Source organism: Cucumis melo, chromosome 5 (assembly GCF_025177605.1).
Source record: "Cucumis melo cultivar AY chromosome 5, USDA_Cmelo_AY_1.0, whole genome shotgun sequence".
Lineage (NCBI taxonomy): Eukaryota > Viridiplantae > Streptophyta > Magnoliopsida > Cucurbitales > Cucurbitaceae > Cucumis > Cucumis melo.
The window spans coordinates 15,860,324-15,874,092 of record NC_066861.1 but is presented as its reverse complement, the minus strand read 5'-3'; the positions used below and the strand labels follow the sequence as shown (position 1 = coordinate 15,874,092).

The 13,769-nt window shown below is 35.4% G+C and overlaps 1 protein-coding gene and 1 long non-coding RNA gene across 8 annotated transcripts; one reads left to right on the top strand and one right to left on the bottom strand.

The window, feature by feature from the left end:
• Positions 1–665: 665 nt before the first annotated feature.
• LOC103485825 (AP2-like ethylene-responsive transcription factor AIL1) lies at positions 666–5,210 on the top strand. The gene is made up of 8 exons (XM_051084552.1): positions 666–1,188; positions 1,318–1,945; positions 2,062–2,144; positions 2,486–2,574; positions 2,799–2,872; positions 3,062–3,112; positions 3,601–3,677; positions 4,275–5,210. Exons 1-8 carry the CDS (start codon positions 1,005–1,007, stop codon positions 5,036–5,038), a joined length of 1,950 nt encoding a protein of 649 aa, XP_050940509.1. The 5' UTR covers positions 666–1,004; the 3' UTR covers positions 5,039–5,210.
• A 2,156-nt stretch (positions 5,211–7,366) lies between these two features.
• LOC127149392 (uncharacterized) lies at positions 7,367–10,949 on the bottom strand. 7 transcript variants are annotated; one of them, XR_007820914.1, is made up of 11 exons: positions 10,684–10,949; positions 10,360–10,398; positions 9,799–9,889; positions 9,402–9,454; positions 9,230–9,310; positions 9,042–9,161; positions 8,724–8,805; positions 8,554–8,611; positions 8,395–8,455; positions 7,616–7,659; positions 7,367–7,521 (listed from the first exon to the last, which is right to left on the bottom strand). It is a non-coding gene; the product is annotated as an uncharacterized LOC127149392 (long non-coding RNA). The 7 variants fall into 7 exon arrangements; XR_007820917.1 differs by having other exon boundaries at positions 9,804–9,889; XR_007820919.1 differs by lacking the exon at positions 9,799–9,889 and having other exon boundaries at positions 7,603–7,659.
• Between the last annotated feature and the right edge of the window lie 2,820 nt (positions 10,950–13,769).

Sequence of the window (13,769 nt, the reverse complement as noted above, 5' to 3'; positions counted from 1 at the left end):
ACTCAAACACTGCGACTTAAACCGATTTTAGATATAAATAAATATCTTTTTGTCAATAGAAGTTTGCAGATGAAGTTCATTTTTATTATATGATTAAAGAAATAATCCGACTTTAACTAAAACTAAAAGAGACAAACTCATGTTTCATTTTTACATCCCCTTTTGAGATCCAAACATTGTGATAGTTACGTTAAGGACACAATCTTCCTTTGATGTTAAATTTGTTGATCGGTTTAGTAAAGATGTAAACTAATCAATAATCTATATAATTCAAAATAACCATTAGATATAAATTTGAGACACTCCTATACTGAACAGAGACAAAAATTGTGGAACTCATAGTACAGTGTGGTCTCTTTAAATAACTTGTGTTAGGAACATGAGTAGTTGAGGGAAAAGTTGAAAAAGAATGTGAGGAAAGGACATAAGAGGAGTTCCAATAATATTCTGTTTGAAATTGATTTTGGGGTTTAGGGATGACAAATGTAAATGGTGTCCTTCCCTTTCATATGATATTATTTAACAAGTCTTTTCCGTGTGTGTACGTGTGTGTTAAAATATTTCTTCACTCAGTCTTTAAATAAATTATGAATTTTTTTTTTATATAACCAAAAAAAAAAAAAAAAAAAAAAAAAAAAAAAAAAACCTAAGATTGCCCCCTTGGTGTTTCACCTCATTTATTGCACTGAGAAGGAGAGAGAGAGAGAGGTGAAGTTGTGTGTATAAATCTTGAATTTGTTTTAGAGAAAGAAATGTTTCTTTGACCATTCCATATTCTTCTTCAAATCAAAATCCCTTTTCTCTTTTAGCGTTAGCCATTGGAAGCTCTTTCAATCTTCTTCTTCTTCATCTTCTCTCATGCATGGAGCTTCACCATTTCCATTCATTTCTAACCCAAAAATACACAAATTAAAACCTTCTTTTTCCCTTCATTTTTCATTTTAATTCATTCATTGTTATTATCATCATATAATACTTTCTTTTTCATATATATCCTTCACAAAATGGGTTCAATCAATTGGCTTGGCTTCTCTCTTTCCCCTCAACACCAACCCTCCAACCACGCTCACGCTCACGCTGCCGCCGCAACCGCCCCCTTCACCTCCGACCAAATCTCTCCCTCCGACGTCTCCGCCGTCTGCTTTGACAACCTTCCTTCTTCCTATGCTGTTTATGAACACTCACAAGGTTTCTTTCTTCCTGTCCTTTTCCTTTCTTTTTAATGGGGTTTTTGGAAATTGATGCTTAATCAGAACCCATTTTCTAACTTTTTTTTTCTTTTTCTTTTCCTTTTTTTTTTTTTTTAACTTTTTGTAGATTGGAATAATATGAAGGGTTTAGGGTCGACTCAAAGTTCAGATTTTTCTGCTTTAATCGAAAGCCAACACCAACCAAAGCTTGAAAATTTCCTTGGCCACCACTCTTTCACCGACCACGACCACGACCACGCCACCGCCGCAGTCTACTCCAATGCCTCCGCCAACTACATCTTCCAAAATTCTTCTTTGGACCTTCCATCGGAGGCTGCCGGCTGTGGCGGTGGAAGACCCAGCGCCGGTAACGGGAACGCCAACAATACTACCTCTATTGGTTTGTCGATGATCAAGACGTGGTTGAGAAATCAACCAGCGCCGCCTCAAGCGGTTGCCAAAGGCGGCGGAGATCACGACGGTAGTGCAGTTGGAATAAGTAATCATCTCACAACCGCACATACTTTATCACTGTCGATGAACACCGGCCCCCCACCGCCGTCCCATTCTTCGTCCGGCTCGACGGCTCTACCACTTCTGACGGCCAGCGGCGGTGAAAGCTCCTCCTCCGATAACAAACAAGGGAAATCATCGGGTGTCGAGATCCACGCTGAAAATGGCGCCGTTGAAGCTGTCCCGAGAAAATCTGTCGATACATTTGGACAAAGAACTTCCATCTACCGCGGTGTAACCAGGTTTCTTTCTTTTAATAAAAAATAAAAATTATATTCTCTTAATAATAACAATACTATTATTATGATTTGCATGTTTGTTTTTATTATTCTTTTCTTTAATAAATTTTCTGTTTTAGGCATAGATGGACAGGAAGATATGAAGCTCATCTTTGGGACAATAGTTGTAGACGAGAAGGACAGACTAGAAAAGGAAGACAAGGTAATTAATTAATTAATCAAGTGTTTCATTAACTAATCAATGAAGAATATTTTTTTTCTTTTCATTCTTTTGAATTAATATTTATTTGATCATTGATTATATAATTTCTAATTTTGAGTTTTTTTTTTTTTTTTTTTTTTTTTTGTGATATCAACTCATGTGGGGTTTCATTTCCACTACAAAATGCAGTCTATTTGGGTGAGTAATACAAAAGGCTTTCATATTATTTTTTTTCTCTTAATTAATCTAATTTTATTTGTAACTTTATGATTTTACTTCTATTAAATTGACATGAAAATGAAATTCTCTCACTTGTATTAAATTTGTCATATAATTAACAGGAGGTTATGACAAAGAGGAAAAGGCTGCAAGAGCTTACGATTTAGCAGCACTTAAATACTGGGGTACCACAACCACAACAAATTTTCCAGTAAAGTTTTCTCCTTTGAAACTCCAACTTAATTACATTGTTGAACTTTTAATTTTATATCTAAATACTGTTAACGTGACAGTGTCCATTATTTGTCTCATAAAAATAAAATTTGGTGTTTGTCAGTGAGTTTTGTGTAGTGAGATATGGAATATGTTTTTTGTTTTTTTAAAAAAAATCTATTGAATTTTCTCTAAAGATTGAATAATGAAAAAAAAATGTAGATTAGTGATTACGAAAAAGAGTTGGAAGACATGAAGCACATGACCCGGCAAGAGTTTGTTGCGTCTCTAAGAAGGTAAAAGCACAAGTTGCTAATTGAGCTTAAACATTTATGTCTGTTTTGTTTTGTTTTTTTTTTTTTTTTTTTTTTTTTTTTTTTTTTTTTTTGCCTATACAGACTTTGAATTTTGAATGTATGATATAGGTTTTAATTAATTAATTAATTATGATTAACACTGTCTGTGTATTATAATGGGAAATGCAGGAAGAGTAGTGGGTTTTCTCGAGGAGCTTCCATTTACCGTGGAGTTACAAGGTAAATTTTAATTTCTCCCTCTCTTTCATATATCATCTTTTTTTACTAAAATTTAATATTAATTTCTCTAAAATTTGTTTGGCAATCATAAAAAAAATGATAAGTTTGACAAAATATTTTCAATTTTAGATTTTATTACCGATAAACATTCATAGACACTAATATGATTCTATCAGTAAATATTAGTGATAGGTAGATAGTAATAGAAATTTATTGATATCTATTATTGATAGGATCCAAAATTTTGTTATATTTTATAGATATTTTAATTTATTTTACTATATTCGAAAATGTTCCAATTTTTTTATCTTTTTATATACATTATTCGCCTAGTTTATGATAGGAAATATGGAACTATAAATTAGATACTATCACTTGTCTCTCACGTGCATTTTCCCAATTATTATTTGTTTTTTTTTGGTTAAATTAATCTATTATATTTAAGAGTATTATTAAATAAAAATTTTGTATATGGTGGTTGGTGACAGACACCACCAGCATGGGAGATGGCAAGCAAGAATAGGGAGAGTTGCGGGGAATAAAGATCTCTACTTGGGAACTTTCGGTAACTCAATCATTATCATCATCATTCTTTTTTATTTATTTTTATTTATTTATATTTTTTCACAACATCAGAAAAATTAAATACTATAACTTATTTTATTTTTTTAGTTTGGTTATATGGAGATTTTGATATTTGAATGAATCCAAGACAAATAGAAAATAATTGGTCTTCTTCCATCCTAAAAGAGATGCAGTTCAGATAACTTTTATATTGATGCAACTTTTCGATTTGATTCGTTTTTACTGAAAAAGTTCAATTTCAAAGTAGTTGTATAATGTGTTAATTAGTTTAACTGTTACGTTTTTCTTAATGCTGTAGTTTTTAATCTGTATATTAGTTTTATTTTAAATTCTATATAAAAGTAGAGAAAATGAAATTAATGTAAAAGATAAATCTTGTAGAGAATTCTATTGGTATATGTATATGCATGGCTCCTAAATAAAAGAGATAATAATGCATATCATTTTCACGTTGCTTAATTTTAAGATGTCCCCGAGGAAGTAGAGTATTAGTTTAACTATTAAGCTATATACAAGACAATTTGAGAATTCATTGAATAAAAAGTGTTTAAAGAATAATTAATGTGTATTCATTCAGGTACGCAAGAGGAAGCAGCGGAAGCATATGACATAGCAGCTATAAAGTTTAGAGGACTAAATGCGGTGACCAACTTTGATATGAGCCGTTACGATGTGAAAGCCATTCTTGAAAGTAACACATTACCCATCGGCGGTGCTGCCAAGCGCCTAAAAGACATTCACCACTCTGACGTCCCTCTCGACCCCCAAACAGCAGGAGACAACATAACGTCTCACCTCTCTGATGGAATAATAAATATTTCATCCACCACGACTCCTTACAGTGGCGGTGGATGGCCCACTATCGCCTTCCACCATCACCACCCTTACGCCTTCCACTACCCCTATGCTACTCCGCAACAACGATTGTGGTGCAAACAAGAACAGGACGCTACTGCCATCGCCGCCGACAACTTTTTCCCACACGGTGGGGCTATGGACTCAATGGAACATAGCTCGGGGTCTTACAGCAGTGCCAATGGAGATGGGTACAACGGAAATTTCTTGATTCCGACGGGGGCGGAAGGAAGCAGCAGCAACAATGGGGGATTAGGAGACATTGGAGAAGTGAATTTATTTGGTGGTTGTTCTAATGTGGATGATCCGTTCCATGCAACAAGAACGTCTAATTTGTATAATTACCACAACTCCTCTCTTCAGCTGCAACCGCCACCTCCGGCATCCGGGATGCAAAGCTCTAACTGCAACAACTGGCTTCCTCCGGCGAGATCGGTTTGTCACGGGGGAGCTCCGCCACCTTTCACCATTTGGAATGACACTTAGAAAAGGAAAAGGGTTGATGTATACTACCTAGCTATGATCAGCTGATTTTGTTTTGTTTTGTTTTTTTTTTTTTTTTTTTTTTTTTTTTCATTTTTGGTTAATCTCTTTTGGTTCAGGCTAACTTAAATACATGAATGACCCGAAAATGAAGGAGGTTTAGGCCTTTTCTCTACCTCTTTATAAGCAAAGTTTTGTTATATATATATATATAATATTTAAGGATCTCAAAATGCTAAAGTTCATATCAATGGCAATTTTTGCCGTAAATTTTGAGAACTTTAGAATTGGATCCCCGGCTAGTTTATATAATTTTTATTCGCATACTTCATATACCAGCCTTTGTAATATTTTGTTTTTAACCCTATTTTTGTTGCTTTAGACTACAAGAAATGGTATTCTTTTTTCCTTCTTTATTTTTCCCTTTTCATTTTTTATTTCATTTTAATTAAGAAATTGGAGTTACTTTCAATTATTTGTTTATTTATTGTTTTATTCTTTTTGTATAATATTAAAGTTTTTTAACACAAAGTAGGGTGTAAGGTTTGAATCACATCTAATATTGAAGCCTGTATACATTTTACTAATACAAATGTGGAGGTGGGAATTTCACTTCTAATCTAAAAAGAGTTGTATACATCATTTAATTACATTTAAACCATGGGAAATGTTGTATATAATTATAATAATTAACTTTCAATGGAAGAAATTGACTCCACTAATGTACATATTGCTTGCAATTAAACATTATTGTTACAAACTGTCTCAAGGGTTAGAATTTATTTGCAACTGTTTGAGAATTTTGGCTTTTGGAGTATAATCGGGCAATGGTAATCGATAGTATTTTTAGGATTAATAATTGAGTGCATTATAAAAAATTGAAAATTTAACAAAATTTATTAGGGATAGATTTTACTAGTAGTAGACTTTTTCACTAATAGATTTCTACCAATGATATAGTCTATTGCTAGTAGGCTCAATTGTGCATTCTTCTGTATTTTCAACATAATTTGAGGATTTAACTATTGATGATTGTGGATTTTTTAAAGTACCGTCAACTCTTATGATTTATTTACATTACGAACTATGGGTTGGCAATATCTGTTTCCGAGTGGCAAATGTGTCTATGAGTTAGTCTTAACGTTTTATTTATCAATTGATAACTTGTAGAAATATAGATTACTGTAGCTTTTTAGGTAAAACATTGAGTCAAAATGTGAGATAAATGATCGAAACATGTAGGTTTTAGTGCAAATTTATAATATCAAGAGAATGCACCTAACATAAGTTATCACACTTGATTAACTATGATTTCAAGTGTTTTTCCACACAAGATGGTGAAAAGAAGAAATAAAAACCGAGGATCGCACACATGAACTCAGCGATAAAAAGTTGTCTGACAAGTCGTAAGGTGAGATGTCAGCACATCATTATGCAAGATGATTCGTTAGAAGACAAGAGTGGTCGTTGAAATTGATGTGTGACAAGAAACAACTACTTTCTGTGCTGAAATTGTAGGCAAGGACGAATGTGCAGCATAAGCAAGGACGAATGTGAAGCATAGCATAATTAATTTCCCGCCTAAAGTATGCTTGTAAAAGAAGGCAACTCCACCATGAACAAAAGAAAAAGAGGAGGTCATCCCTTAAGCTGGATGGTGAAGGGACAAGTTTTGAAGTCCTTCACCATCTGTAGTAGTAACTCTTCCTCCACCCACTACAAGAAATATCAGTTACAATAGCATTAAAAAAACGCTAATGTTGATTTTTGATAGCGTTTTCGAAATGCTGTCATAGCCAATATTATTGAAAGTCCATGATTTTTCATAGCGTTTTTTCACCCCTATACAAAACACTATAATATGTCCCCAACGATAGCACAAATATGATGCTATAAATGTTTTTTATAATGTGAGAAAAAATGCTATCAAAATATTTTAATAGTATTTTTTATTGCATTGGAAAATCGCTATAAAATGTTTCAATAGCATTTTGAATAACATTGGAAAAATGCTATTAAAGACATTATATAGCGTTTTTTTTTCTTCTTTTTTTCTTTTTGCGTTCGAAAAGCGTTATCAAAATGTTTCAATAGCTATTGTAATCACATTGAAAAAATGCTATAACAATTTTTTTGTAGCGTTTTATGAATGCTCTCGTCGTCGTTGATTTTTAATAGTGATTTTTGTAGAGCTATTAATAACAACATAAAAGGTACATATGTTTTAAAACCATTTGGCATCATTAACATTTCATAATCACATTATTAAAAGAAGAATTACCATAGAACTATACATATAATATCTCTTTGAATAATATATGTTATCTTCTATCCATTACAATTATGTTTATAAAGGAAAAAAAAATCCTTTGTGAACAAACCTAAACAAAAAACTACCATGTTTTAGAAAACTCAATACATCACAATAAAACTGATAAACTCGATATCTTCATTGGCATCGCCATTGTCTTCCTTGTCTACGTCCCCTAATAAATTCTAAAACAACTTAATAAACTAAATGTGCATACTAAAAACAACTAAAAAAAACACAGAGGGTGCTTCAATACTTTCAACGTTCACCTTTGATCCTCTACAAATCTCCCACTGTTGTAGCAAGACAAAACCTATCAAAATTGACTAGTTCCATACTCTTAGAAGGTAATGAGCAATCTTCACGTGCTTGATGAGCATTATGAATTAGTGGTGTGATAGCGTTCTATGCAACACGTATAGTGTTTTTGAATTACACTTTCTATTTTAATTCAACCAACCAATATTAGATCAAAACTAAACTATTTAAAAAACAAAATCAACTAGATCAATCGCAATTCTTCAATTCAATTGAATACCAAAACAGAATCACATGACCAGAGGCAAAAAAAAATGCATAGGTAGTGAATCATATATTCATACTTCTGTAGATTTTCATATAAACAGAAAAGAAGCACAAAGAAGTAAAGCGTTGTAGCCGCTCCCATACTGAACCCTCCTAAACCAAGCTTAACTTAGGAAAGAATAAAGATTACAACAAAATATACCAAAAATCAATAGCAAAGGCAAAAAAAATATAAGTACAACAGAAAAACAAAACCCAGTAAGCTCATGCAACATAAAGCTTAAAATACAAGAGTAGTATACTAAGAGTAAAAGAAAATAAGAGACAATACAGACTAAAACTAAAACAAAGATCATACTCAGGCAACATAAATATGAAGACAACCTAAAAATGAACCTATACAAAAAAACAACGATTTAAACAAAGCCACTCAAAGACAATACGGCTGGATTTTCATTAAATGATTATGTTACCAAAATTCTCCTAAAAAGCGTGACCTTAATTCAATTTTAAAAGACTGTACCTGGGTACACAAATGTACGAGATAATACTGAGAACTTTCAGCAACATTCTTAATCTTCATCCTAAAATGAAATAAGAGAACATCGTCAGTGACCCTTAGTGGAAGCATAAGTGTATTATACTTTGTAGCATCACTGTACAATTGGAAAAAGGCTCTAACCAGATTGATCTTTTCATGTTCTAATGGAATTCGACAATGAAGCACTCTTATTGGAGTCCTTTGCAAAATTTTGTACACAAGAAAAAATAATTTCATAAGCATAGATCTAAAATGTAACACATCAATAATAAGCTATGGAATCAAACAATCAAGCGTGCTAAACTTCTCACCGAGTATTTGAGTGATGATATTGATAAAAAAATCATCATCCTCGAGTGGGCGAGATGTCCACAAAGGTGAAGCATATTGCTTCTGCATGATTTAAAGAGTCGAAAATGCAGAATTAAATAGAACTTTGTATTTGTAATCGATAAAAAGATTGCACGTAGAGAAAACATGCTTTACTGCTTCTTCTTTGTGAACTAGGGCTCAACCCACGCTACCTACAACTTTCAGATTTCTTACGCCAAACTAAATAATAATGTGATTCATATGATGTTTGCAGTAATTTTAATCTATGGAAGAAACAGTACAATATGACAACTTACCAATTTATTCTCTGAGCTATTTATCTTTGACTGTATTTCATTTATTATCACATCAAATAGGAGAAGACGTGCGTTCTATATCTCAACCAAGAAAGGTCTACCTGAACCCAACATTCGAACCTGACAAGAAAATTTAATATTACAAATAGTATAGAGCTTCCTAATTGTAAATAAGGGAAGAATATTACATCAACATCCTTTCTACCAGCAGCATGGAACTTGTAACTATCAACTCGACAAAAGGGAAGAATATTGTTGCGGAGAATCCCCTACAAATACCCCATGAAACTGTTAATATTTTCTTGCGAAATGAATTGTTGTATAATAGAAAAGCCAGTCACCAAAGCAAAAGATCACTACCTAGACAGATGCTTCTTCAATTCTCTCTTCATTACCTCAAAAGTTCTAGGTTTCTACAAACATCAAACAACCAAAGACAAAATCAACATTGATTGAAAGGATTTCCACAAACATCAAACAACCAAAGACAAAACAACCTACTAATATGTTCGTCACAAATATCAAACAACTACAAACAAAAAGAAAATAAACGAGTCAAACTTAAACTGAGGTAAGCTTTATCCGAACCTAACTCTTACACGTTAAAATTCACAAACTTAAAAGGTCTACACAGGAAAAAAGGTCTACGATAACTCGCTAATAAAAATGTCTCACAAAGGATATATATAGCTAGGTGTTTAGATCCAAAGACAAATAAGGTTACATCTCTATACATGTTATATTTGAAGAAAACTACCTTACTTTTGATAACAAATCCACTAACCATCCCTCGAGTTGTGAATCTCTAAATATAAGAAGTTTTTTAGATGCAGCAAATTGGTATAATCCTACAAAAGGATTAGGATTAGATATAAAACCACAAGAAACTGAAAGTGTTGCAACTCACAGGAAAAATAATCATTGCTATGACATCGAATATAAAAAACCTCACTCAAAGGGTAATCTTAACAAACAACCAATTGTGGAAGAGAGAAATGAATAAATAATTCAACCTAAAAGCATCCAATTGATCCAACACCCATTAACTAAGGAGATGTATCAACTACTCAAGAAATAGAAACAAAACAAAGTCCCACACTACAAACAAGGTAATATAAGCAAAAATCAAGATCTATTAAATACAAATTTACAAGTAAATCCATCTCAAGGGCATAATGAAAGAGATCAAACAAAGATCATCTTGGAGAAACAATCACAAATACAACCTCCACGAGGAAAGGAACTTCGAAGTAACAAACTCCAAAGTTTAGAACATCTCACCCGACGGGTACCTCTAAAGTTTTACTTGAAAGTTTACCTAATATCAATGAACAATTGTTTATTGATCTTCCTTGGCCTACAACAAATATATAGATGCATAATAATCAATCCCAACAACAAGCAAAGCCAATAGAAAACAACCACTCTATGGTCACTAGATCAAAGTCAAGACAACAAAGGAATCAAAACACCTTTCTTAGCATTCTTTTCCTATAGAGCCTAAAAACTAAAAGGAAACACTTCATATACTTGAAAAGTAACACCATCATTTTCCATTAAACAATGATCGATATACTCCACAAGCATCTATAAGTAAATAGAAAAATGTAAACAAAGCTGAGAAATAGAGAAAGTTACTTACCCGAAGTGACGATGATAGAGTTAGCAGTAGAGAGACGAACAGAGAGACATCGTCGTCGTTAGTTGAACGACGATGTCAATCATGAAGGTTACTAAGAAGATGGGGTCGATTAGAGATGTGGCATGAACGAAGAGAACGAAGAAGATCAATGAGGTTGAAGATGTGGCTGGAACAAAGAAAACGAAGAAGAAGAGAAAAGATCGGAGAAGATGGTGGATCTGAGATGTGGTTGGAACAAAGAGATTGGAGAAGAAGAGAACAGAGAAGATCGATGAGGTAGTATGTGGTTGGAATGAAGAAAACGGAGAACAAGAGAAAGGATTGGAGATAAGGTCGGAGACAGCCAAATGAGATCGAAACGAAAAAAAGTTGAAACGAAGAAGGCATGCCGTGTAACGACCCAACTTTCCGGACTAAGCTGAGGTCACTACCAAATACCAAAACTCGACCATTCAACATAAAATTTAAAACAGACCAGTTACGATTCATTAAAACATTAGAAACCTTACAAAAGACAGTTTCGGGCCCTATTTTAAATAAATCAAGAAAGTCACAAAATAAAAATATCAAGGCACAAGTTCAAAATCACAAGTCAAAATATTCTGACAAAATACATAGCGGAAGCGAAAAGAAAACTAGACGCGTCCATATGGCCTTCACGCATCCTTCCTGCCTCTCGTCGGTCTGCCCCTCGCTGTGCCCCTACCTGAAAAGTTAAAGAAGAGAAAGGGTGAGTATAAACATACCCAGTAAGGGACCCACTACTGGGCCCGTTAGGGGACAACAGTTAACTTCCTATTCGGGGGTACCCTACATAACAGTCTAGTGCTCCCGAAGGATGCACATATCAGTCTAGTGCTCCCGAAAGATGCACATATCAGTCTAGTGCTCCCGAAGGATGCACATATCAGTCTAGTGCTCCCGAAGGATGCACATATCAGTCTAGTGCCCCCGAAGGATGCACATATCAGTCTAGTGCTCCCGAAGGACGCACATATCAGTCTAGTGCCCCCGAAGGATGCACATATCAGTCTAGTGCTCCCGAAGGATGCACATATCAGTCTAATGCTCCCGAAGGATGCACATATCCGTAAGGCACACTACCCCATAGATGAAGCTAACCGTTACCCCTCAGTCCAAACTAAACTGTCTACATCAATCACATCCCAACGGCATTCATATCACAGTCCCGCCATAGGCTTTGTCAGTCAGATAGTATAGGTTTAAACATCTACACCCTCAGTTGCTATATGCATTACCGATTCGTACGCCATTAGGGAAAACCCTAAATTCAATCGACTAACCAACCAGAACCGGACTCACTGTTCTTCCCCGTCCAAACTCCATGAACCACATACAGACCAGTGTTTTACTACATACTGAACCGTAACTTTAAGGTCCATCAACATAAAATCTCAATCCACAAATAGCAGTCACAGTATAATTTTCATCAGACAAAATATAATATCAGTACTTAACAGTCAACACGCATACAGATATTCAGTACAGTCACTAACGTGTAATCCCCTGTGGATTACTACGGTTTTAGCCTGGACTCGGGGTCCAGTGGTAGGAAAACCCTTACCTGAAACTCGGTTATGCCCCTCGATCGAAATCCACGCTCGACAGATCTACCTAACGAAACACGAAAGTTTTAGTTGATGACTTTAGTAGCAGTTGTTTTAAAAAGGTTATCCGTTGACTTACCCAAGGAAAGGAAGCTATCTCCAACCAGGTCTGCCGCGGAACCCGAGAACTTAAGCGTCAACTCTGTACTACCTTCAAGGGAGAAAAGTAGGGCCATATCTTAATCCAACATTCAAACTCGAATCGGACGAGGTAACATTAGGGAATTCATCAGAACAATCCTTACCGAAGACTCACCGTGAACCGAAGTGGAGGAAGGAAGGCTTAGGTGGCTCGGCTCGGCTCGGCTTGGACTCGGCTCGGCTCGGCTCGGCTCGGCTTAACTCGGCTTGGTTCTCGGCTCGGCTCGGCTCGGCTTGGTTCTCGGCTCGGCTCGGCTTACTCGGCTTGGTTCCCGGTTCGGCTCGGCTCGGCTTGGTTCTCGGCTCGGCTCGGCTTACTCGGCTCGCGGCTCGGCTCGCGGCTCGGCTCACTCGGCTCGCGGCTCGGCTCGCGGCTCGCTCGGCTTGGGGCTCGGCTCACTCAACTCGCGGCTCGGCTCGCGGCTCGCTCGGACAAGGATGGCGGCTCGGCTTCACGATCACCTCGGCTGCGCGCGACGACAGACCAAAAATAACCCGGCGATGGCGGCGACGGTCTTCGGCTTACACTGGACTCTATGGGTTGCACCGGACGGCACGGAGGAAGAGGCGTTGCTGGTGGTAGAGACCGAGACGGCCGGCGGACCCGTAGCTACTTAATACCGAGGGAGATCGGAGATGGAAGCGGCCGTAGCGGTGAGATGGAGGCGGAGATCGGAGGTGGAAGCGGTGCTGCTTCCGTCGGAAAAGAAGGAGAAGATTGAGGAGGATGGTGGCGGCGCTGAAACGGAAACGAAGAGGGAGGGAGAGAGACGGCTGCGGCGCCGGGCAGACGAAACGAAGAAGAAGGTGGAAGGGGGGCTCGGGCGTCGGGCGTGGAAGCGAGAAGAAAGAAGAAGAAAAATCGGGGGGGGGGGGGGGGGGGGCGGCGCTGAAATTAGGGTTTGTTTTTTAAAAAAAACATTTATTATATATATATATATATATAATTCTTAATAATTATATAATATTAATAATTTAAATTAAATAATAATATATATATTAAATATAAATAATAATAATAATAATAAAGTAATAATAATAATATATTAATAACATTAATATTAAATAAATAATAATTTATTTTATTGTTTTAGAAATAACAATATGTCTATAATATTAATTAATAATAATATTTATAATATTAATATTATAACAAATAAAATAAATATTAATAATAATAATATAATTAATATTATATTATTATTATATCAACTTGCACTTTACATAAAACGAGAAAAATTTTACCTTAAATTTTCGGAGCGTTACATTCTTCCCTCCTTAGGGAACTTTCGTCCTCGAAAGTTTTATTCCTCGAAC

Excerpts from the sequence above, each read along its gene's own strand:
- LOC103485825 (XM_051084552.1), top strand. The coding sequence starts at position 1,005 with ATGGGTTCAATCAATTGGCTTGGCTTCTCTCTTTCCCCTCAACACCAA. Across the intron at positions 1,946-2,061 it reads ATCTACCGCGGTGTAACCAG|GCATAGATGGACAGGAAGAT; the intron begins GTTTCTTTCTTT and ends TTTCTGTTTTAG. Across the intron at positions 3,113-3,600 it reads ATTTACCGTGGAGTTACAAG|ACACCACCAGCATGGGAGAT; the intron begins GTAAATTTTAAT and ends GGTTGGTGACAG.